This window comes from Motacilla alba, chromosome 2, assembly GCF_015832195.1.
Source record: "Motacilla alba alba isolate MOTALB_02 chromosome 2, Motacilla_alba_V1.0_pri, whole genome shotgun sequence".
NCBI classification, from domain to species: domain Eukaryota; kingdom Metazoa; phylum Chordata; class Aves; order Passeriformes; family Motacillidae; genus Motacilla; species Motacilla alba.
In genome coordinates this window covers 61,025,044-61,051,311 of record NC_052017.1, presented here as the reverse complement: position 1 = coordinate 61,051,311, position 26,268 = coordinate 61,025,044, and the positions used below count along the sequence as shown (strand labels likewise).

At 37.6% G+C, this 26,268-nt stretch overlaps 1 protein-coding gene across 3 annotated transcripts in view; it reads left to right on the top strand.

Annotated features, from left to right (window-relative positions):
• CDKAL1 (CDK5 regulatory subunit associated protein 1 like 1) overlaps positions 1-26,268 on the top strand; it is a 379,654-nt gene that overhangs the window by 222,422 nt on the left and 130,964 nt on the right. For all 3 annotated transcript variants that reach the window (XM_038130237.1, XM_038130238.1, XM_038130239.1), the window contains one exon: positions 11,665-11,831. In XM_038130237.1, the coding sequence (XP_037986165.1) occupies positions 11,665-11,831 (167 nt within the window). The remainder of the gene's footprint in view (positions 1-11,664; positions 11,832-26,268) is intronic.

Genomic DNA, 26,268 nt, shown 5'->3' with positions numbered 1-26,268 from the left:
TAAATCAGATACACATTTATTTCTAACAGTTAGTGCAGCTGAACAGCAGTTCTAAGATTTGCCAAGTTTGATAGCTTTGTAATTTTTCTCCTCAAGTTTCATTGCTGGGTTGTGTTCTTTTAGAGCTGAATAAAGGCTCTGAAGTTGTTAGTAACAAGTCTGAGGAACACATTTCAGAAAATTTTTAATGGAGACAAAGGTAAACTTTTCTAACACTTATAGACTTGTGTTGCCAAGTGTTTAATGAAAAAATATTAAACAAATGGATGTTCTTAGATTATTTCAATAGTATTTTTAAAGGGGTTCTTTCCTAGTGTCATCTGTTTGGTGGGGTTTTCTAATAGATTGAATAATAAACCTTTTCTGAGCGACTAGGACCTTGTTTGAATTCTAGTCTTTAAAAGACTAAGTAATCTCACTCTCAATATTTTTTGTTAAAGGTTCATGAATAGAAGCTCATCTATTTAGATTTAATTCATCTTCCTATGTTGACATATAATAAGTTCATCAAAAGGTAAATTATTGTTTAGATTGAGTCCTTTATGAGCATTAATCTGTTTGAGAAAAATACATTAATATCCTTCAAAGCCCTTGAATGATTTCTCTTTGACTTCTCTGTGGACATCTCCAACACATTTTAATTGCATTCTGATGATATATTTTGGTGGTCTGTCATTGAATACTTAAATTTAGTTTAAGGTGGCTACACACCAAAAAGGCTTTGAGTACTCTGTGGGAATTCAGTGGATATAATTAAAGAACTTTATGATTTAGAATTGGGGAAGGTATATTACTGGTACAGTGCAAGCATTCTCCTTTTTGGGTCAAACTGACTCATTTAGAGTTGCAGAGACAGTACCCTTCATTTGAGAAAATATTTTAAATAACAGTGAACATTAAAAGAGACATTTGACAGAAATCAGGGGATTACGATGTTATTTCTGTCTGTAGACTTCCTAATTTGTAATGCCTATTTTCTTGGCAATTATTTTTCTCATTTAAAAAACAAAACAAACAAAAACCAAAACAACAACCCCAGAAAACCAGAAACGGATACACGCACCAGGTGCAGCAAGCTAAGCTTACCTGTAGATACAGGCTATAATGAATAGATGCTATTATCTATGCTGTCGAGAGAAGGTAACTTTAGATCTACCCCAGAAATTGTATTTACCCTTCTGTATTGCTGGCTTATGGAACTGGAATCCCCTAAGTGCATTCCATGTTTAGTTGACCACCTTGCCCTTGAACATGCTGACTCTTTGACTCTTTTCCCTGCTTTCTTGTCTTCTAGGATACATCAGTTTGACAGATTCTTGAGCTATTTTCACACTTTTTACAAAGAATGCTTGTAATTAAAATCAGTCTTTTCCCTAGGATTCAGTATTTCCACATAAAATTACTGTGATATATTGAGGAATTGATGAAAAATAAAGTAAAACAAGCTTGTCTTTATTAAAGTATTTCTGTATTCTGTATTGCCATTCGAGGTTTACAGTATTATGTCTTGGCTCATAACTTAGTGTGAAACAAAGCATTTAACACCTTTTTATTTGTCCCTTATGAGAGCACTCTGAATTCTAGGGCTCTTTTGTGATTAGAACATGAAACATTTTAAAAGATGTCTCGCCTAATCCTGGTATATGTCACAGAACAAGGACTATTTATTAATTTTCGTTAGCTTTTCAGTCAAAGAAAGACGTAAGCTATCTCCTTTCTTTGATTACATTTTTGAAATTTTGACATTTTTCTGTAACCCAATTTATTTCATCCAACTTTCAGCTAATTTTTAAAATATCATCTGTAAATACCCAAAATGTGTTTTCTTTTTCCTCTTACTGTTCCTATTTAAAAAAATAAAAGTCAAAAAAAAAAATTGAATTGAATAGGACTATAGGATTCAGCTTTGAAAATGCGACAAATTTGAGCAGAAGAATGCTCTGTGGAGGATGAAGTTCCATGTCAAATACTTCCAACACACCCTGGCAGCTTGTGTGCAAGCTCCTGTTGTAGAAGTTTTAAGTCATTCTCCTTCTGTAGAAGTTTATATGATGATAAACTCAGACTCAGAGAGTTATTTCGTTTGGCTACAAACATTTTTAATTATTGAAACTCGATATGCCATGCTACTTCCCAAGAATTAATCAGTTTCCATGAAAACATGTTGTTTAAATTAATCCAAACTCATTAGCACTACAGAGAGGCTACTCAGTAAAAAGCCTCCATTAATTAGCACTGCATCCTGTAATATGCCTACAGCTCGTGACCATTTCCTTGAATTTGTGCAGTGTATGACCCTTTGCATCTGATATTCATCTACAGCAGAACGATAACCCATGTTTTGGGTTTAAAACAGCGAGCGTATGTTATAATGAGTGGCACGTTACTCTCTTTTTCCCAATGAATTCCAAAGTCATAAACAAGATTTCTCATGTACCTCATTTTGAATTCAGAGCTCAATGCAGGTTATTCTTGTGTTTTGACAATAGGTATAGCAATAATAGGTTTTGTTTCTTATAGTAATAATAGTTTTTAAGTTTATGGAAATGTGCTCTTTGTCTTTCAGTAACTGAAGAGTATTTGTGCAGGGTGCTGGACTGACCCTTCCGGTGGAGGGTCGAATATTCTCTGCCTGCTTCTAGTAGCAGGACAACATGAGCTTATCAGTATTTCACAAAGTGTATTTGTGAGGCATAAAGTAGAGAGCAATAATTCCATGCTTCAGGAACCTGTATTTCTATATGCTGTGTACAGGGGTGCAGAACAATTCTAAACTCATGCCTCGTCTATGTTTCCTGAAATTGCTTTCCTTTGTGTTTGTCTCTTCTTGCAGATCTGTTCCCTATAGTCGCCCAGTCCTTTAGGCTTTATTTTCTTCCTGTAGGTACAATTGCTTATCATTGAACGTGCTCCTTGAATAATGTTATTGGTTCAGCAAAGAACTAATTAACATCAGGCAATTATGTCCCTGATCATTAATACACAAGACTTTTACTCTGTTAACTGAAGCAGTAGATGTCCACTGTCTCTGAAAACCAAAGAAATTCTTGTAGGATGTCTGTATTTGGAATGGCAAATTTTAGTTTTATCTCTTTTCAGCGGGCAGGTATAATGATTAAGTGGATTTATTTTTTTCATTCTTTCATTTATGCAAGGGCTACTCTTTAAAACAGGCTATTGTGTACATAACACACATGCCTGGAAATAGGAGGGTCACAGGCAGGTGACCAATAGAAAAAGCACTGACCTCTCTCTTAAAAAATGATTTCCTCAGCCTGAAAAATAGGACCAACTCATGAAATTCAACTATGCACTTTTCCCTCCATTTAAAAAAAATCTTTTCCTCCCCTTTCTCTCCAAACTGGCTACAAACCCCAATTTATCATCATGATGCATGGTATCATTAATCCTCCTTGAAAGCAAGATGCATAATGCTGCAGCGTTGGCACTGAGCAAACTTCAGCGGCCTGACTGTCTTCACGCCCCTTTGAGTCTCCCTTGTTCTAGCAGAATGGAACTGGACTCATAATAAGATTAGCTATCATGCTGTTTGCAGCAGCAAGTGACCTATTATCCTGTTCCCTTTCCTTCCCCTCCTTCCTCTCCCCTCTGCTCTCGCACTGCAGCTACAAAACGAGCGAGACAGGGCTGCTGGTTTGTGCTCTAGCAGTGAGCTGTTAGGAACAGAGGGGCCTATAGGGGTAGAATGACCTCTTTTGTAAGCAAGGACAAGAGTTTGCTTTGTGGGAGAGAGAAACCTTTTATGCTTTCTTTGGTATTTAATGATTAGTTGGCTCGATCTGCTGCATGCTTTTTATTGGGAACTCTCAAACTTTTTTTTTTTTTAATGCCATAGGAAGGAGGAATAATTTTAATGAAACTTGTAGTACTGTTACAAGCTTTCTTATTCCTTGTTTTGAAAAACTCCTCCTATAAAAACACTTTGTTTATCAATGTAGTAGGAGAAGTGAGTAAAATAAACTATGATGCAAATTGTAGAACTGCTAATCCCTACAACAGTTGCAGGTAGTGAACTTCCTTTGTAAATGCCTCCTTCTGCATTTTCTGCAGAAGGAGCGGTTCTGGTTTTGAGACTTTTATGTGATGGATTTAGATAAATAAGCAAATTCAGTGAACCCATATTCTACATGGTTTCATCAGTTTCATTTCTCAGATGCATGACTTTGGAAAAGTGAAATTTGGAATAAATGCATTTACAGCTTCCCCTTTGTTAACCACAGAAGATAAAATGGAAAGCCACTGTAAGTCATGCGGTTATTAGGTTCTTCTGTCAGACTTCACATCTAAATAAAAAGCAGATGGTAGAGGATCTTTACCTAAAACTTACTTTGGTATTACTAAGGACTAGATGAGTAGTTTCAGTGTGCAGTTGTTCTTGTAAAATCTCCAAAGTAACCCTAAAACTCAGTGTGAAAGGTGGTAGTAGAAGTATGTGCATATGTTGTGGTATTGGAGAGGATGGGGAGGGTTTTTAATTTGTGCAAAACCACAGTGTTTTGTTATTCTAACTTAAAAGTAATTAGAAAAAGTTCTTGCTCATAATGCTTGCTTTTTGTTGTTTTTTTTCCCTGTGATTCAGTTCTGATTAGATTTTGTAAATTACATAAAATAACACAAAAATATGACTGCACTTTGAGGGGAAAAATGTATGAAACTTACATTTTAAAAAATTATTTGCATATTTTTATTGAAATAGAACCATGTTGTTTCCTGAACTAGTTTGTATTGTGCTTGATAAGGTATTTCTTAAGCTCTTTTCCATCAAAATTCATTTAAGCTCTGGTTGCAACTTAGTATGCGAGAGACAGTGCATTTTACTTTTTGAAAATATAACTTAATCTAACCAAAATCCAAAATATGTTTCATAGTTTTGAGAAAGCATTAGCTGGAACAGTTAAGGGGGGACCAAGGTGCAATTAATTTTTCTATTTTGCAGTTTGTGAATATAGCCCAAACTTTTTTGCATTAGTTTGCAGGATCAGGAATTTCTTTAAGTACCTATGTCATGTCTGTAGTAAATGATCCTTTAAATCAAGTTCCTGTTATGGCTTCAGTGGGTCTGAGAATTTCATACCATGGATATATATTAATGTATAGCATTTTTATATAAATACTTGAGAACTTTAATAATTTGTTAGAGTAAATATTTACTGAAGTATGTTGGCAAGGAGAAAGAAAAAATTTCTTTAATTTCATTACTAAGTGTGGTGGACAACCCAGCCAAGCAGAATCTTCCAAAGCAATACTGTTCAGTGTTCTACTTTTAAAATAGCATGTTATTCCTGCATAGGTGGAATGATCTCAGTCAGTATAACTTGGTCTGTATGCCACTTCATATTAGTTTCCAAACATTTGTTCTCAAAAATACGTAGCCATAAAAGTTACTGTGTTCATTTCCTAAGCACTCTAATATATGTGTCATCCTGTGGGTAGTAGAAACCACAACTGCTTTAAAGGCTTGTACTGAACTTGGCACTTGCAAAACACAGCTCTAGTTTTTGTACCTACACACTGACATGCAGAAGTAATAGAAATAATCCTGCCGTGAGAGGCATCCAAGTGTGCCAAGAGTGCTGGCTGAAGTCATTATGAGGCTGTTCTCTCTCATCCTTCAAAGGACAAGACAACCAGGGGAGATTCCTGATGACTGGAAGAGGGAGGAATGTCACCCTGCTCTCCAGAAAGAGCAAGACAGGAGAACTGGGGAACTACAGGGCAGTTGAACCTTAACCTGTATGGGGCGGACACTCCTAGAAGCCACATCCTCGCACGGAAGGCAAGAGGGTGCTTGGGAACACTTGGCATAGGATTACCAACAGCAAGCCATGTGACGAGCCTGAGTGACTTTTCAGATGGGATGTCTGGCTTTGTGGAGGATAGGAAAGCAGTGGAGTTGAGGTGTTTTGGGGTGGGTTGGTTTGGGATTTTTTTGGCGGGTAGGATGTTGGGGATTTTTTGTTTTGGGGTTTTGGGGTGAAGTTGGATTTTTTTTTTGTTTTGGAGTTTTCTGTTTTGTTTAGGTGTAGTTTGGTTTTGTTTACCTTTAATTTGTCTATAATTTCAGCATAGTTCCTAATGTTCTTAGAGTGGTGAAGTATAGACTGAAATACTGGATGGTGAGAAGGTAAAGAAATTTATTGGACTGTTAAGGGAGTACTTGACTTGCTGGAGGGTACAGCTAACATTTCAAGAGACCTCAACTGCCTGGAAAAATGGTTTTAGTGTAACTTCATGAAGTTTAACAAAGGCAAGTAAAATGTCCCAAATCTAGGATGAAATAACACCATGCTGCTTTATGGATGTGGAAAGAAGAAGCCTTTGGAGTTCCTCCGGGAAAGCTGGTGCACGTGAGTCAGCAGTGGAACTCCTCTGCAATTGCCAAGCTGTGCCCCAGCTGCTGTTGGAGTGTGCAGCCGCAGGCCCCAGGGAGAGACTGGTGCCTTGGATTTGGCAATTGTGAGATGTCACAGAGAGAGTGCTCAGTCCATTTTTGGGTGCCTCAGGACAAGGCTGACACACTGCAGCAGTTCAGCAGAGGGACATTGCAATGATCGGGAGGATGGAGCACATAACAGACGAGAAACAGATTTGTGAGAAGAAAAACAACGGCCTAGTGGGACAGAATAGAAAAGACAGAGTCAGACTGTCTTGAAGTCAGACAGGTCTTGCAGAGGTAGGATGATAGTAAACAAGTTTGACAAGTTGGAACACAGCAAATTGCAATTAGGTGAAAGTAAAAATTTTTTACTCTCAGGCTGATCAAATATTGGAACAGATAACCCACAGTGGCTGTGGTATTGCTGTCCTTGGAGATATTTAGAACACAACTGCAATTGTAGTAGGTCAGTCCACATTCGTGATGTTGTTCAGATCTTGTTCTCCTGTTTGTGGCAAGCATTAAGAAAATAGGAGTGTACAACCATCTTCCATGTCCTTAAGACTGTCCAGACGGGTAAAAAAATAGGTCTTTTAAAAAGAGGAAATACTTTTGAGCATTAATAAAGATCCTCTAGAAATTCAGGCTGCGAGACAGTTTGTTCACAGTGGGTTGTGAGCCGAACTGCAGCACTGCATTTATCTGTATGATAAGGTGCTGAACCATAAGCTGCCCTGCGCTTCACTAAATGCAGAAAAAGCATTGATCCTTTAGGTCATAGCCTGACAGCTTGCCTCTTGCAGCAGCCATGAACCTATACCTGTCTTTTTTACTTCAATCTCCTTGCATCATCTGCTTGCCAGAATGCAAGAATCCTGCATTCTCAAATTATGACAGTTTGGTGTGAGTTACTATCTGAATAACTAGGGTTTGTATAGGACTGTGTCCAGCTCCATCTTTTCTGTCTTCCAGAAGCTCTGTATATATACAGATGAAATAAGAGTAAGGGTTTCTTGGTGAACTGGAAATGAATCCTTCCAAATCCCCCTTAGCATCAGTGGGTTGTCCCCAGTTTGATTTTCTCTTTCAGTGAAGTCCCTGAAATGGGATGCTTCAGTGCTGATCCATGTGGTTGAACTGTCTTAAGAGGATACTTGGATGATGGTGAATCAATGCTTGCAGAGTACTTCAGAATTACAGAAGGAAACTGATCCCTCCAAATCTCAGTTTCTGTTTAACTTGCATTATATCCAGATTGGTACAGTGATCTGTTATTTGCATAGTTCTTCACAATTTCCCAGTTAAGGCACTGATTCAGCAAAGTAATCTAGCACAATACACTGCATCAAGTGTGTAAATGGTTCCTGTAAAATCCATGCTGAATAAATAAGGAGAAACTCAAATAATTGAAGAGAAAATAAAGTAGGCTAAGCTCATTCTGAAAAATGAACTTGGTGTTTTCTAAGCCTTCATCTTTGGCCATGATTTTTTTGCTTTTAAATAATTCAAAGGTTGTGATCAGGAATGGTCAGATTGACTATCCTCAGATTGACTGTCCTCAAGTCTGCAAGACACAAACATTTATGTAAGGCCTTCCCTTGGCAGATAGTCTTTCAGATTTCTGTGGTGTGCTGAGAGAGGTATTTCTGTGGTCTGTGCAGCGCTGCAGGCTACCATAAGAATTCACTGTTGGAGAAGGAATCACAAGGGGGTCAGGCAGTTATTGATAAGCATATGTGGGCTACTGAGAAGGTCAGAGTCAGGGGCCTCCCACTGAAGCAGCCTGCAGAGAATTGTGCTGTTGGAAAAGCCACTCAGGTTCACATTAAAAAATCTGCCAGGAAAGAGAAGAACAAGGAGGAAAGGGGGAAAAAAGTCAGGAGAATTTGGGGATTGAATTTCATTTGTACAGTCAGTTATCAAATGTGAGAATTTCACTGGGATTGGTGTCCAGTATTTTAACATCTTCAGATATTTTTGTAGATTGAAATAAATTCATTTTTCTGGTGGAGTACACTTCTCTTCAGTTTAAAGGATGTTTGGTACTGCCAAAAACAGTGTTTACTATAGTGAAGATAAAGCGAAATAAAAATGCTAGAAGTTTTTTATTAAAGAAATTAATAATTTCAAGTGGTCTCTAAACCAGGAATGCACATATTTTGTAAAAGTGATAGATGTAGGATTTCTTATCTCCTTTATGATAAGGATTGCTTACCCCACAGAAATGAAATTAAAACCCATATCAGATAATCTGCAATGAGTATTCTTTGTTTTGAGACATGTGAGAAGCAATAGGCCCAGAATTTTCTTCCTTACTTGGAACCTATTCTTTTTCCAGTGTGTTTCATTCTCAGTAATCTCCAGTTAGAGCAGAGCAGAGATCAGAGGCCAACTGTTAAGGTTTCTCTTTTGTGCTGGATAGTGATGGCAGAGTGAGAAATAAACCGTGAGCTGTGACCAAAGGCAGACTTATAATTACTTGGATATAGCGATAATTGGCCTTAATACTGTAACAAATGCTCTGAGTTTGCACATCTGAAGCCTCCCGTTTGGATCAATTTTCTTGTTTACAAAATCTGCTTGCCTTTATTAGCACCAAAATTGCCCAGTAACAGAGTGGTGAATGATCGAATGAGGTTCATTGCAAAAGAAAGGAAAAATATTATGTACGTGGTTAGATAGTGGATTTAAACAGGTTCCTGTGGAGGGCTGGAGTTTGGAGGGGAACTGGGTGGAGTGAAAATGGGAGGTGTGGACTGACTACATTAATGCTGTTTCAGAGGTCTATTGTTTTCTCTTCTTACCTGGTGTAAGTTTAGGCTCCTAAACTGGGGATGCAAAGGACTAAAAAAAACCGGCCTAAAATCACTCCACACAAAACCTCTTTCGCACACAGCTATGTACAAAGTTGATTTATCCTAATGACCGTACTTGTAAATATTTATCACTCACAGTAGCATTCAGTATTTGAAGATCCATTTTGTCAACCTGAAACTGGGACATGAACTTTTTCCTAAAATACAGGTGTTCCTCCCCCTCCCTGCTCTGGCCCCTACCACCCACACTCCCCCACCCACCCCCTCCCCCCCCGGTAATAAGAGTACATCCTTGGCTCTCTCAGCATGCATTATTCCCATTGCTTGTTGTTCAACACCCTGATCGGAGAGCAGATGAGACAGTTATTCCTGCTGTTGCTGATTTACCATTACAGCTGCTTCCTCTTCTTGTGATTTAATTTGAAGTTTCAGCCCACCAGGGGGCTAATGGTCCCCACCTATGCTGCTTTAAAAGCTCGCTGTTGTTTTCCACCGGAATGTTATTTCCATTCCTAGCCAGTGATTTATTTTTTTTTCCCTCAGTGTTCATTTCGTAACTGTGAGGCAGTATTCCATTAGCCATTTTCATAAAAAAAAAGAAAAAGGAAATCCAACCCAAACCCCTTGCAACTCTTTAGATTGAAAGCTTGCAAATGAGAATGACTCTGTTACAGTAGAAACTCAGACAATCAGTAAGTTTTGTAGTGTTCTTATGGCTATTGGAGACTCATATAAAGAAACCCAAACTAAACAAAACAGCACCTTATCAATCATTTAGATTCCTTACATTTCTCTTCTTTTTTAATATACAGCATATAAAATTCCCTTCTTTTTTCATGTGTTTCAGGAAAATGTAGGGCAGGCAGCAAACCCAAGAGTATGTTTCATGGTGGGTACTGCCTGTGGTGAGATGAATTCCAAAAACATTAGCAAGTGCACTGAAATTCACAGTGTAATTGTGTCCTGCAGGCAGATTTTGCACAGGGAGCTCAGTTTTGTGGCTACAAACTTGTGACTGCAAATGGTTGACCAAAGAGCGCTTAGTACTTCAGGAATGCTTTACACCAGACTTCTCTCAAGATCCAAATTGTATATCTCCCTCACTAACCTATTCTTGAAGCAAAACTAAAGAAGTAAGAAGTTTTCCAGTCAATCTTAAATTTTTAAGCATTTTTCATTCTAAGTAATAAATTACCTAGAAAACATTTCTGTGCCAACAGGATTAACTTGGGTGCTCAGCATGGTTTGCTCTCTGCCATTATTGTTGCAGTGGGAATTTAAGAGTAGCAGTCTTGGATTTACATTTTGTAAAACATTTGGTTTTCTAGGTTTATTGCTTTTTATGTGATTAAAGTCGGTGTATGTGCTTAAGTTTTCCTCATTTGAGTATAAATTTGTAGCATAAACATTTACATTTTGTGATAGATTCTCTGTGGGCCCAAAGTGTGCTTTGATGTATTATGCACCTTCTAGTGTTTGATAATTTCTTTTACCAGTTCATGATTTGTTTTAGAAGTTTAGCTCTTAACTGAGTTAATGGTATCTTACCTTGCTGTGAATCACAGGTGTTTTTTTCACAGACACCCTGTTTTTGATGGCTTATTTCTTGCTTTGGGGTGGTAAGGAAGGGTAGAGGGATTGTATTGCAAAAAAGGTTGAAAGCTGGGCGGGCTGGCAGAAGTGGCTGTGTGAAAGCTCAGTGCTTTCAACTGTTGTTAAAGGGTAGTACAATCTTCCTCTCTTTGGGTAGGAGGATACTATTACCAAATATCAGTGTTCAACGTTGCTGTTTACAGTATAAATCAAATGCACAACTTCCTAAGGCTCTGATTGATGGAAAATGAAGCATTAACTGCCAGGAAACAGGTTTTCCTGCATTATCACTCAGTTGTGCAGTGGTCACTAACCTTTTCAATACAACCTTAATATTGCATTGCTAATTCTGTAATTTAAAGAATACAAGATTTTAATAGTTACTTCAGGAGGAATGTCAATCACAGTGCTTTACAGCTGGTTTTGCTCACTGGAAGCTTACCAGTTAATAAGCTAACTACTGTAATAACCATTAGTGCAAACTCTGCTTGGGTGATGTCTCTTGCGGTGTTTAATGAATTAGACTCAAAAAATAAAACAGAGTATTAAACTTGTCTGACTTGCCGTAGACTGACTTGCAGCATAGAATTAGTCATTGGCTGTGAATGTTAATCACTCCACAGCAATGATAATTTACAGCATTGTTGCAGCACTCTTGTGCTCATAAAATGAACTTAATAACCCACTGCTACCCATGGGATAAGCCTTCCTTCTCCTTCCCTCCCCTTTGCAATTGAATACCCAGTCTGGCTGCATAATAGCCATGTGAAATACTGCATTTAAAAGAGTGAGCAGCTGTATGATAAAATAAACAGCTCTAAAACAGATTTGTTAATTATCTCTTTCTTTTATTCACAGAGGGTGTTTGTGAGATATGGCTGACCAGTGAAGACACAGGGGCTTATGGCAGAGACATTGGCACAGATCTCCCCACGCTTCTGTGGAAGCTGGTTGAAGTTATTCCTGAGGGAGCTATGCTGAGGCTTGGCATGACAAACCCTCCCTATATTTTAGAGCATCTGGAGGTAAGGAAGAAAAGGAATCATTTATATGCCGACATGGACATTCATTGAGTGAGTCAGCATGGAACCTTGTGTGAAGTGTCTTTCATTTTAAGCAGTAGCTTAAAAACATAATAGACTTAAAATACATTTACAACATTAGACTAACGGTGTAAAGCCATTTGCCTGACACAACAAGTTATTGAGATAATAAGATCCTCAAGTAATTTTGGAATTATAATATTTTTGAGATCTGTGATATATAGGACTTTATTGTAGTGATTTTTGTGTGTGTATCTGTGTGAATATCTAGTATTCATTTGTGTGTATATCTAGTGTTTCCTAGAATTAAAGGAAATGTCATTTGCAAGTGATGGACTATGGGATTGAATTTTTCTTCCTGCTGCACCTCAGACAAATCTTTCCAGAAACACTATATGGTGGTCTCACTCAGTGATGCATTCATTATCCTATTTTAGCGTGTTTAGAACTTCCATGATAAGAAATAGAAATGTAAGTGTATATCTGTGTTTAAAATAAATGTAACAAAGCAGTTCAATTAAATTAGAAGTATATAACAGTGTGAATTTGAAAGGGTAGCTTATTCATGCAGAGGGGGAAAAGTGAGTTTCTTCTGAAAGGTAGGTTGGTTTTGATGGATTCTGTAACGAGATTAATTTATTGAAATTCATAGAAACTGTCCACAGAATGAAGATAACTGTAAAGAGGAGGAAAAAAGGAGGGAAGGATGTAGTTGAAAATAAATTTTGTAACCATGTGCATGTTTAATACCCAGATAAGTAGCTGGTATCCATGCTGCTTTCCCAAATACAATATAACATTAGTAGTTGCACTTGTGTTTTGTTAAGATGTCAAGGACAGTATTTTCTCATCAGAGTGCCATAACTGCACCTTTGCCTATTGTTGAAGCATGTAGGCCAGAGGAATAAGCAGGTTTTCACTTCAAAGAATTTGAACTGCAGAAAGTTGCAAGAAACTTCCTGGGTTGTTACTTAATTCTTTGGTTTAGCATATGCTTCACTAAGAGAGGCTTTTAGCTCAGCACTCTGAATAGGAGCCTTTAGGAAGTGGTGTGGTAGTGTTTTTGAGAATTTGCATTGTGTCTGGGACTCTCATATCTGCCACAAGCTTTTCTTCTTTTCTTTTTGTATTTTAACATTTTTCAGCATCTTGTACAAAAGCAAATCAAGCTTTTAGCAATTTTCACAGTTAGTTCCTTTGCTTTCATTTTTAATTCACATTATTAAAAGTGTTTTGGCATAGACTGCTCCTTTTTGTCACTGCTGGTCATTGTATGAGTGCTCTCAAAGCTTAAAAAAATAGAAAAATCAGTTGCTGTAAATAACAAACTGCTCTGCTGAGATAAGGGGCACTCTTGATACAATCCAAAAAAAGTGGAAAGAATGTTTCTTTCCTTCAATCATAGTAACTGTGAGCATGTCACAAATCTGTAAATTTATGATATCTAGTCTTTCTAAATTTTCCAGAAGGTGCTGTAGGTAGGACTTATTTTTTCACCTGACTCATACTTAGGAAAAGTACTCTTATCTCTTTGAAAATGCATCTTTAGGTGTCATGGCAAAGGCAGAGGAATTAATGGAAGCCTGTTGAAAATGTGTGTCTTGAATGTTGCTGTGCAGAACATGTGTTTGTGTGCACCAGCCTTTTTTTGCAGTTAGCAACATCTGCCGTTGCTCATCCTCTTCAGTGTTCCATACAGTTTCCAATTTATATGATTTTTCTAAGGATTATTCAATCACATTTCCATGTTTCATGTGTGACCAAGAATTTCTGATCTTGAAATTTTGTGACATAATTTTGCTGATTTGTCAAACTAAATTAGCAACAATTTTATTTATCTATTTATTTATTTATTTATTGCTTTCTGCATTTCTATTTAGTCACCTCTTCCAAGCTTACCAGACTTTTCTCTGAAGGATCACTGGGAAATATAAGCAGTCTCCTGTATATGTTTTCACCAAACAAAAGAAATTTTTTTCTGGGCAACATGCTTTTAACTTTCCAGTTGAGGAAAGGGTAAAACTGTAATTTGTTTAAAAAACCAACATTAGGTGAGAAGCTGATTAACCCTCATGTCAGTTGATTAGGATAAAATCCAGATGTAGATCTGTTATCTCCTAAGATATGAAGATGTGTTATTCGTTGCAAACATCTTTCATTACTTGTTTTAAAAGGTGTTGCATTTTATTAATTGATTTTTTTAGAAGTCATCTTTCTAATTGGGCTGTTGTTCGGCTTTCTGTGAAAAATATTTACCTGGGGAAATATACCAATTTTGTGTCACTTTTTGTATGCAATACAAAGGACAAAGTCATTCCAATCATGTATCTTTTTTAAAAACCAGACACTTTGGCATACAATTGTACACATGCAGCTGCTCTGCAGGGGTTTGTTTCACTTCCAAAATGATATGTGGCATAGAGCAACATTAGTCCTGTAAATGTAGAAATTAATTTTGAGATCTGGACAGAGCTGCCCTAGAGACTCAGCCTGAAAGCAAAACTTTTGATTCATTCACTTTTCTTCCATATTTATAGGAGCTTACCTGCAAGTGAGAGTGTTTCATCTGCCTCAGTGTCTGGGAATCAGTTTCATAGTCTCCACTAAGAAGTGGTAGCCAACAGCTCTGCTGTTCCACTGGTGAAGGCCAGCACAAGGAGAGGAGGAATACAACTTCCCTCGGGTCAGGAGTGGTGGGATTAGAGCACGGCAGGGGACAAAAAAAAGCTATGAGCACTTGTAATGGGCATTAAGGCTCTTATGCTGGAAAGCTTGGTACATTTGGGGGCCTGGGCCAGTGGGCATTCAAACTCAAGTTTGCTTCAGGTAGGAAGTCAGTTTAAGTTTTCATGTGATTTAAAATAGCATAACCAGTGCCTTCAGGTACTGCTCTCAGATAAATGCCATTCTGTACTTGAAGATGTTTGTCATTTCAGAGGATACTGTTAATCTCATGAAAATCCTTACTATGCTTGCATTTTGTGGTCTGACAATTTAGTACTTCAGATTTTTTTTTCAGTAAATATGGTGGTAGTAGTGCCTTGTGTAGCATGAATCATCTTGGGATGAGAAGCAGACTCGTGCTTTCAAATTATAGTTTCTGCATTTACCTGGGCCTTCTTGTCTAAAAAGAAAGATATGTTTGGAACCATATAATCTTTTATAGTCATGCAAAGTATTAGATGCTTTTTGGCATGCTGGATACTAACATGTGTAATTACAAAAAGAGCCTTTATCATAATTATTCAGCATATAATCTAAAATACTAGATTTTTTATCTGCTGGTTTTTTTTAGCCACAGATGATGTCTGTGCTTACATTAGTGCATGTATGAAGTATTAAGAGGAGATGAGGAAAACACAGAATTTTGTAGTGAAGCCACTATCTAAATTTATCTGCATTTTGGAGTCTTTGCTTCAAAATAAATGTAATTCACTTAATCAAACTTACCCACTACCCATGATCCAAAGCTGTTTCAGAGACATACCATCAGTTTGAATCCTGCCGTTTCCACCCATGTGGACGGCGTACATTCACAGTGAACCTGGAGTATGGCTACTGCTCTCATTTCCTTGGAAGCTAATTTAGTTTGTCCACTATGAAGTTCACCCCAGACTGAACGAACCAAGGGCTATGAAGGGAGTGTGGGGAACTGCATTTTAAAATTTCACTGCTGCTTTCAGTGGGTACATCAAAGTGAATGCAGCAAATCCTGGTGGGACTTCTCCAGCTTGAGGTTTGTTGTTATGACAGAGAGGATTATTTGGGGTGTTCAAAGAAACTGAAGGACCAGAGACTCGAACTCTTGGTCATGTCACTAAGACTGAGAAAGAAGTTGGAGTTTGGTTTACCTACAGAGACATCCTAAGTTTTCCTCTCAGATAAAACCTGGCCAAGCAATGGAGGTACTAGTGCATTTTCCAAAGTGCTCTCACAGTCTTAGAAGTGTGTTTGAACGGATACACCATAAAGCATATAGCTTGGTTATTTCAAGGTTGGTCTCAAACTGAGATTTTTGAGACACACCCTTGCCCGGTGTCTGTCCTATCTTCAAATATTGATGCAACGTGACATTGAGGAAAACTTGGGATTTTATCTACATGGAAGAAAATTTTAATAAACAGATATGGACTATGGCCGGGGAAAAATAATTTGCCCCAGATTTTTTTTTTTGTTTTATATAATGTGAAGGAGAAGATTAGTGTTAGAATCCATTATATAGTCCTAGAAAAACCTGCAAGGAGTGTACGTGTGTGTGGTTACCCTGTGTGTTCTTGCCCATATGTCTTTGCCCAGAGCTACTGCTCTAGTTACACACACTGCCAGATGTCTAAGATTTTATCACTCCATGATATCAACATGTAGTAGTACATAAGGAATACACCCTGCTTTAGAGGTAACCTCCAGACATTTTTTCTCCCCAGTTATATTATGAAGGTACTTTCTAGTGCTCTGGTGAGACAGTGTTTAACATCCACTTCCAGTGAGTGGTGGAAAGGGAGGATTGGGAAAACTCCATTAAAGCAATGGTAGTAGATAAACGATGAATGGGAATTAGTCTGAAAAGTAAAAAATAAGGCGAAACGTATAGCAGCTTGAAATTAATGTTCATGGCATAGTGTTAGATACTGATTTTGCCTTGACTATATTTCACTTTTCCTTGGGTTGAAACTTAATTTACTTTTTAAGTATCCACGGCTCTGTCCAAATCACAAGGGACTCTAGATGATCCAGACTGTAAAAGGGCAGGGACTCACATGTCAGCATTAGCTTGCCTCTTTTGTGGATTTAACATAATCCCAGAGTTGTCTGGGATTTTAGTACGGCACTTTCTGTGAGTGATGGGATGCTTCCAAATCTGTATAAGGGAGGCAGTTCACACCTGCCATTCCCGTAAGTGCTTAATTTCACATGACTAGATGAGTAGTCATCTTTGTCACCTGTCAAAATGAGTCTGTCTCAAACCATACTATATGCCATCTGTGGGCTGTATCTCCGTTATTAATTCAGGACATTTGAGTGATACACCAGCCATTGAGATGGAGTCTGCATGGCAGCAGAGCCTTTAAATGCAGAAGGTGTGCCAAGTGCACCACGAGTTGCAGTAGTATTTCTTTGCTCTTTTGCTTTGATATTTCGTGTCAGCTCGGTGTTTGTGTTTCTTAACCTCATTGAAGCTGATACCCTACAGATGGCTCCCTCAAATGTGCCCTGACACAGCACATAGGAAATTGTTACCGTATTAGAGTGAAATTACTAATTCACTTTTCTTTTTTCTCTGTTGCCCTTTTTTTTTTCTCTGAGTGCACCAGGCGTTTTTGAGCGTTGTGCATAAGCTCAAGTTTTGAATAACCTCGAGTGTAAGCTGATTTGAAATGCATTTAAAAAGGGAATAATATGCACACATTCCTCAATGGCAAATAAAAGGGCAGCATAATTTCAAGAATTAAAAGGACTTCAGGGCATGTATTTGCTTTGTTTCTAGTATTATTTTTTGTCATTTTCATAGACTGCTGCTTTTGAAAGTGCCAATTAAAATCTGTTGATTTGACCAGAAAAAATGAAAACTGCAGCATACATTTAAATAAATGAATAGTTAAGCCCCTGACTTCTTATTATTGTGAGTTTTGTAGTGTTTTGTACTCGGTGGACCATGCAACTTTTTCTTGCTGTAATTACAAAGTTGTCTCTATGCAAACTGTGTCTGTTTTGCTAGCAATTTAATTGAAAGGAACCTCAGATACTAAAGGGAGGTGGATGGGGCAATTGCCTCCGTCCTCCTGAAAAAAATAAAAGGTGAGGTTTACTATTTCCTTTGGTATTATGTTACATGCTTGTTTGTCCTATGGAAGCTGTATGTGCATCTTTGCTTACTCTCTGTATTCCTGCCTTTTATTTTTTAGTGCTAAAATAGTCTGTCTCTCCTGTTCTTCCTCTCAAAGCATTCTTTGTCTTTGGGGTTTTCAGATATAGCACATTTCCTTTAAATTACTCCTTAAGACATAGTGTCATGGGAACATGAGCTCACCCCAGAGTCAATGTACTTTTTTATATTAAGGAGTTGGGAAATGGATGAATCTCTGCTGTGCTTTGGGATACGTTTTGTCATGCCATTTTCTCTAATCTAGAATTCTAACATCTCATACACAGCAGATCCTAACGTCTGTAAATGCTTGGTGACATGTTCGTTTCCAGCTGGTAGAATATGATTTGGCTTAATAAATGTCAAAATAAGAACCCATTTTACTTTTCATGAAGGTTTTATGCTGTATTTGTGAATATTGGGTTCTCTCAAAAACCATAGCAAATTGGGAACTTTGAACAATAAAGGTTTCCTTCCAGACAACATGTAAGGGAATATTTGTGTTGTTAGGAATGAAGCTCATGTTCTTTGTAACACTAATAGAAAAAAAGCTTTGAGATACATTGAAAAAATGGCTTTATTTATGCAAAATTCAGTTTTCCATCATGTCAGAATATTTTATGCATGTGTCTAGTGCTCTTCTGTATTTAATAATCTGTGAATAAAAACTGGTATTGCAAAAATGGGTTAACATTAAGTAGCACACTGCTTGACCAGTGAAATCTATGCATATTAGTTGTACCTTAATTATGATTTGCTCATATGAATGTTGCTCTTGCTTGTTATACTGCCTGAGAATGAAGAGTATTTAAATGCAGACAGATCCACACTCAATCTTGTGCTGAGTGTCAGGCTGTCAATTACTTACAATACTGTCTCATCCCAGCAGTCCTTTGAATCTGGAGCTTCTGGTGAATTACTAGCAGAAAATAAAAATCACCAGTAATTGAGCAATATGTTTAAAGAATGGGAAATGCATATATGGGATAGTGCATTTGTGCTAAATAAAAGTAGGACTTTTTACTAGTTGCCATGCACTTCAAGGCATTGAGGTAGAAGCTATTGTCAAACGTAGAGCTTGCATAACAAACTGTGCCATCTTCTTTTAATATTTCTGCATTCATTGTTAAACAAATAGCATCTCACTTTCCTAGTTATTTGTATTATAATAAGTAAAATTCTACCAACTACTCTCCATACTGTTTCAAAAGCTTCTATTTAGTTTAGATGCATAAACCCTTTTGTTTTCTTTGATAGATGAGCTGTCACATTCCCTGTGCTTTGCAGCATCATCTACATAATCTTCAGTAAGACTGCTTGCTTCGTTAGGCTTTGGCATTTGTTAAAAAAAAAGGTTGATTTTCTTGATGTGAAGATTTTCTTTAAAATGAGAAAAATAAAATACATTGTGTTCTAGAAACTTCAATAAAACCACACTGTAATATTTGCTTTTGTTGTTGTACCACTGTTAATCAAGGAAAAGATGTAAAAGCTCTTCTCATTCTTGAATTCAATTGGTTTAGCTCTGTTAAATGTGCAAGGGTTACTGAAAAATGTAAATTCTATGATATGAATCTCATTGTTACGGTTTGCAATATTTTTATTCTGTTTTAATATGAAATTTAGGTCAGCTCACAAAAGAAAGTGATAGTATTTGCCTAAAGGTTTGAGTTTTGATTAAAAACTTCTAATGGTTTCCTTCCACTGGAACCTGCTAAAGCAGTTGCTATTTTAGATATTGTACTTGCTTGTTTGAAATGAAGGGAAACAATAGAGAGGCTCCCTGGCACTGCCCCATTTTGGTACAGATGAACTCTGGAGGGGTGTGCAATTCATTCCATGTCTTCCTTCTGAGCAAAAATCATCAATTCTTTTCTGTCCTATGGGATTCTCATTTTTGAGCTGGAGAACAAATTCATAGTATGGATGAAACTAGCAATTCATTTCACTCATTCAGCTTTCTGAAGACAAAAAGGTAGTGTGACAATCCTACTTGCCTATTGTGTGTGCTTCTCTATGCTTTAATTAATTTTCAAGGTTTTATTAGCATAAAGTATGATTGAGACAGAGAGTTATTTAAACTAGCAGTGTGCTATTGCAATAAATCACCTTTTTAGGGACCTTCCCAATAGGTCTTTCTAATACATATTGGAAAAAGGAGTATTAATTTATTTCTGGAAATAAATATTTCAGTTGAAGAGTGCTTAATGATGAGAAATTAGGGAGGACTGTGGAGAAAAATTTTAAAAAAGTGTATTTTCTTGCATGTCAAAATTAATAATTTCACAAGTAATTAGTATTAGCTCTTTGGTTGGCTGGTTTGAAGTCATTAAACCATTGCTCTAACCACTAATGAAATGTACACTTTACCCTAAAATAAATCAATTTTTGGAATTGGACAAACAGCACTCTGAAGCTCCACAAAGGCTCTTTAGGATTGTAACGATGGTTGCAGCAGTGACAATAACAGTTCTCATCTTTGAAAGCACTGAACCATTTTTCTGCATGGTGCACAGAAATTAGTGTGGTATAATGCTGAAGGTGTCACTGAATCAGCTGTTTTGGTGTGGTGGAGACTCAGATGTGCTTGGTCTCATGGCTCATCACAGGCTGAGTAATAAGCAATCCACCCAATGGAGATGGATAACATTTTACCCAATGTAAAGTCAGTCTGCTTTAATATTGGAAGCAAATTGTGATAGGGAAGCCAGCTTGCTTATTGTGAAGAATTTCAGGAACCAAAGTTTAAGATGTCTGTACTGGGAGTTACTGGTTTTGTCAGAAAATGTGAATAAATGGTACTATGCAAGAAGTTTCTTTTTATTCTTGGATATAACATGTATACTTAGAAAGAACCATATCCACCTGTTAACAGAGTAGGAGAATTCTTGATAGTTTTGTGTTTACAAATCAGGTACCTAGCTTATTTGATGCTGTGTGTTTCTCTTGTGCACTGACTCATGGGAAGAGATGTGAAAAATTTCAGCTGAAGCCTTGGACTGTGAAATGTAGTTATTGTATTGTGACATTATCTGAATGTCACTTCTTGTGCAGGAACTCGAGTTAGCTTGTGCTCTTGTTTGATAAAGGAAGATGTGGCAAGCTCTTCAAGGCATATTAGGTGGTTTTGGTATGGCATGGTTTGCCATGTTTTTTTTAAGAGATTAGGTTTAATACATATTAAGCTGTGAGGGAGGAAAAAGTTGCTTAGCTAGCCATGGTTTGTCTGTTTTCTGAGGCTGGAAGCAGTAGAGAGATCCCATACCTAGGAGAACAGCTGGGAGCAGCTAGGGCTGAGCATATGACTCTCATGGCCAGTTTTCCTATCAGCAAATCACAGCTTGCAGTCTGGTTTATATCCACTTCCAAGGGTGGCCTGAGCTAATACCAGTTTTTTGTTTGGTAATGTAGAAGGCATTTTTCCCATATGGCAAAACAGATTTTTGCCCTCCATCTGGCAACCCAAAGATTTGATTTTAAGGCTCAAATTACATTGGCTAGAATTGCATGGGCTTCTAACTGCTCCAGTGTGACCTGCCTTTATCCTAATGACAGGATAAAGACCTGAGCATGTCATGTCATGTTACGTGGGTTTGGGGTTGCCACTAAGCTTGCCCATCATGTGGGCAAGCATCTCCCCCAGTTCATAGATGAGGGAGAGGCACTGCCTTCCAACCAGTGTCCTCAGGGCCATCTCACACGTTCTTAGATTTTTAAAGCCCCATTACTCACAGGGGGTGGGAAGTGGGGGGAGAGTTCCCTGTTCATTCATTTTAACAAAACTGCTATGGGTTTTCCACACTGGAACATAACTGTGTCATCATTCCCGTGCCTGCATCACAAGATCACATCTGTTCCTGAGCTGCACTGCAACAGAGGAATTTATAAAAGGGGCCACAGCCACTTGATTTTCAGCCAGACTGTGCTGGTGGTAGCACCACTCAGCTTCTGCAAGACAACAGTCAGCAGACACCCCTCGTGACATATCCCAAACTAATATCTGCCACAAAGGGATGAAGTTTTGAGGGAGTGCCATTTTGTCATGTTTCCATATGGATGAGAATTTCTTTAGGCTTCACTGCTGGCAGAGGACAAAATCCTTTTGCTAGCAAGCAAGCTATTCACATTATTGTGACTCAAACACAAGACAGAATTCAAATACTTGGAGTTTTGCCTGCTTTAGGTAAGGGGAAAGAATTGCTGTCTGAACAGCTTGCTGGTACTGACATAAAGATGCACAGATATTGATGTTTATTGTCTCTGCAATTTTCTATGGTTGCACATGGTGTCATTGCAAACAGGAGGTGTGATTTTCTGGTTAGGTGGTTAAATTTGTGTATTGTAATTGCTAGGATGAAATACACTGACTAGATAGAAATCTTTCTGGTAATGTGCTTTGTGTTCTAATGCACTCCAGCTGCTAAGGACTGGAAAAAATATTTTATTTGTGATCAGTATCCTAAAGGATGCTTCGCATACATTGTTATTTTCCAAATGTAGATGTCTATTTTTTGGAGTCAGATTAAAACAAATTGTGCTACTTTTTGACCTTTTAGTTCCTACATGATATTTCATTTTTGTGTAGTGCATCCCCTTCATTCATAGACACATTACCAGATTCCAGGGAACAGCGAGAAAAGGCAATCAGCCGTTTCGGTTGTGATGGAAGACAGAAAGTTTCTTTCACAGTGATATAGTTTCAAAATGTTGTTCATTTATTGTTTCCAGATGGAAATAAAATTCTAGATTTTTTTTCTAACTGAAATACGTAATTATACCTAGTAATGGAGAGCACTTCAGGAAAAAATGTATATAATTATAAAAAAACCAACAGGAAACAGATGTTAAGCTTAGACTGTTGAGACATGGTGAAGTAAAAATATGCATTAGCCCATGATGCCCTTCAAATACTCTTTGGGATATTAACTAATAGTTTTATTCAGTGATGAAATCTGATATTCTGTGTGCTATCTGTAGTATGGGAAAATCTGTCAGCATTGACTAAGTATGACTGTTAAGTGCAGAGTAGTTGTAATTTAATCAAACCTATGTGGCAAAGAGCTTCAGTGTTATTTTAGTGGTAGGGAGGATGAAAGATAAGACTGGAACAGTCTTACCTTAAAGCTACAGGTCAGAATGTGATATTTCCATCTGAACAGTGCAAAGTTTGGAAGATTGATTTATCCAGATTTCTGATGCAATCGTGCAAAGCTTTTGTTTAATTCATTATTCTGTTTCCTTCTGAATGGCTCACTCAGAGTTTCTGGTTACAAAAGCTAAATTTGAGACCACCAGCAGTACTTAGAAGTGAATGACAATGAAACAGTGGGTCATCAGGTGTTTCTGTCTTGTGTTTGGTTTGTGTTAATAATTTGTGTTGTGCTAAATTCACAGAGTTAATCATTACAGTCCTCAAGTGCCTGCTGGGAAATCAGTTTATCGGGAGGATCTTTGATTCAAAGCATGTGTAGTGCTTTTTGTGTAGCTTTAGACACAGAAAGCAGATAAAGAAAGCAGTTCACAGTATAAAGGGCTGTTTGCAACCTCCTCATCACTAGGATGAGCTTTGACTGTCCAGAACGTCCCTGAAACCCATGACCACAGCAGCCAGGCTGTGTTAGTGTTCCCAGACAGACCGTGTGTGTATTGCATGTGAATTTCTGACACACATGGCAAGCTATTTACTTTCTAAAGAATGCCAGTTCTTTTGATATGGAGTCTCCTTCTGAACCAAAATGATGCAGTGGAATAGTCAATAATGTTTTTGAGCTTACAGCTGTAGCTTTTGCTGTATGCAGGGATCTGTAGGGATAGTTGGAAAGTTCAGTTAATTAATGCCAGGCATTTAGCATCCCACTGGTACAGAACCAAGGGTAATTACTTTAAATGACAACAGTTGTGTTCTTAATCTTGAAAGTTATCGACAACAGTGATCACATGAACACATGTTTTCTTTCTTTTACATGGGGGATAACTGGAAGAAGCAATTCTGATTAGTCTTGTTTAACACTGGCTGTTGGACACCATTGGTGTAGTTCCTCTTACAGGAAGTGCAGTCAAGAGCTCCCTCTTGGCCACTTCCCCCTGAAAGAGATCAACTGTGAGACCAGCAGGATTCTGCATGTTACTGTCCGACCAGCAGCTAGTGGCTTTGGGGTTGGTTGGGTGCTTTGGTTTTCTTGAATCCTCTGAGTAGGCAAACCCTATTGAGATTTTAGAATTTGGTTTTCATTCTTCATACTTGACCGTAACATTGTCATTGTTTAAGGTGAATATGAGAAATAAAACCAACATTTTCATATAACTAGAGATTTCCACATTTGTTACCTTAAAAAACAAAACTTTGTGGTACAAAAAGGTAGGGTTTTTTAAAATCTAATATTTCTACCACAAACAAACAGACAAAGTGAATCTGTTTGGGTTTTTGTTCTATCAGATGATTCTCAGCCTTACAAAAGCTGGAATAAAATAACACTTCCATATCTAGAAATTCCAATAAATGATTTATTACTCTCAAAAATAATTCACAAACTGATCTCATATTAAAGACTCTGTTATTCAGAAGAGGCAGAATTTGAGAGGAATGGCAAAGAATTTTTCCTGTGTTGTAGGGCAAATTATTTTTAAGAACTTGGCAAATTTAGAAGCATGTTATGAAACATGATTTTCATTGGTTCCTTCTATCATAAATCTGTTTTTGAAAACTGAATACAGTACTTGGATCCAAGAGAAAAGCAGAATAATAGGCTTGTGGTCCATAGCTTAGTTTTCAGCTCATATTTTCCATATTTTAGAAACATATTTGTTTACTGATAAATAGAAAAGTCACAAATGACTACGAGGATGCTTCATATAAATTACATTCACAAGATCTTCTAAGGCTTAAAAAAAAGAAAGTTTCCCAGTTTTAGGTACTTGTTCTGTACAATTTCATTTTAAAAAATTGTTCTAGCTGAACATCTACAATTATTAAGGGCACAGATAAGTATAGTTCCATTTGAGTTGGACACAAAATCTGTGTGGATGCTTGGTGGCCTTTTCTTCACTCTTTTTACATGAAACCAGCTACCTCCAGCTTCCACTGAGAGCCAGGTTCACTGCACACAGCCTTTCTCTGTATCAAATTGTGTGCAATTCTGTGTATCAAATTGAGTTTACATACCTGAGATGGAGTAGCTGTTGCCTTGAATAATGTAACCACTTCTCTGAGACATTTATGTAATAGGATCTTAGACAGAAACTTTCAAAACTGCTTCCAGAAGTGATTTGATAGAGTTTCAGGTTTTGCACACATCTGTTTGTCAGATGAAAAGTGAGTATCGAGAGAGCATTTTTTTTTCTTGTTGTTCTAAAAAATCAGTGCTTTTAAAAGCTGAGTTCCTGCAAATGAAAAGGCATGAGGATGTCTGCCTTCTCTTTGAACAATCTAGGGCAGCCTTTTAGAAATACAGAGAGAAAATCTAGATGCGTGACTAATATTGCTGATTAATGGTCTGGAAGAATTTGTAAATAGTTGCATCTTAAAAAGTAAATATGGCAGCAGTATGTGTTGTCAGTCAGAGTATCTGTGCCATCAGAGAAAACAGGAGAAATGGCCTGTGTGAGCCTGACTGGAGCACACAGAATGTACTGGCACAAAAGCAGTGCTCAGTGCTAGGCCATTTCCTGTGTGCCCAGAGCTCAGGGAGAAAGGGAAAACCATATGTGAAGACCTGGTTGTTCATGGAATATGGTTCTTTGTCCAAGTTCACTTACTTGTTGCAGGACGAAGATTAAGGAGCAGTATGGTACCGTATTACACACAGTCTCAATGCTGGTTGGTTTCAACTTTAAAAAGCACTTAAACTTTGTTGCTTGACTGTACGTCCTTAATTGGTTAAATAATAAAAATGAGAGAAACCGGACCACTATATTCTATTGTCTGTCTCACATTCCTTCTCCTGGCCAAGCCTCTCTTGGGAATTTGGTTTGGCTTTCATTAGGAGGTTTGGTTTTGCATTTTGCTCTTACCTTTACTTTTTTGTTTCCCTGACCTTTTGCATTGGTACAAAATGTATCACATCCTGTGGCTCTTTCCAAGCTGTCACTCCAGTTTTAAGCTGCCCCCTGATTAATTCAATTCGTATTATAGCCAAGTACTTTTAATTTCAGTCCTTTTCTCTGAAGTAACACAGGCAACATTTCAGACTAGTACTGGAGCACGTTTGCAAGTGATGAGGTGTTCCTTAATTAGCAACTGGCCAACTTTAGGGATGTTCCAATTGCAGACATTCTCATTTTGGTATCAGAGAAGTTACTTCATTCCAACAAGAAAGCAACTAACCCTTGCCATCTTCTGTAAACAGCCACTGTCTGAAATCACCAATTTTCATAATACTTTGCCTCTGAAATTTTCTTTTATTGTGTAATCAATACTACATGGGGAATGTGATCCCTATCTCAAAGGAAATTCGATTTCATCGCTTTCTTCTTATTTCTCCTAAAAAAAAAATTGCTTTCAGATATTTTCACCTGTCCTTACTGTTTCAAACTGGGCTGGAGCAATTTAGTATTATT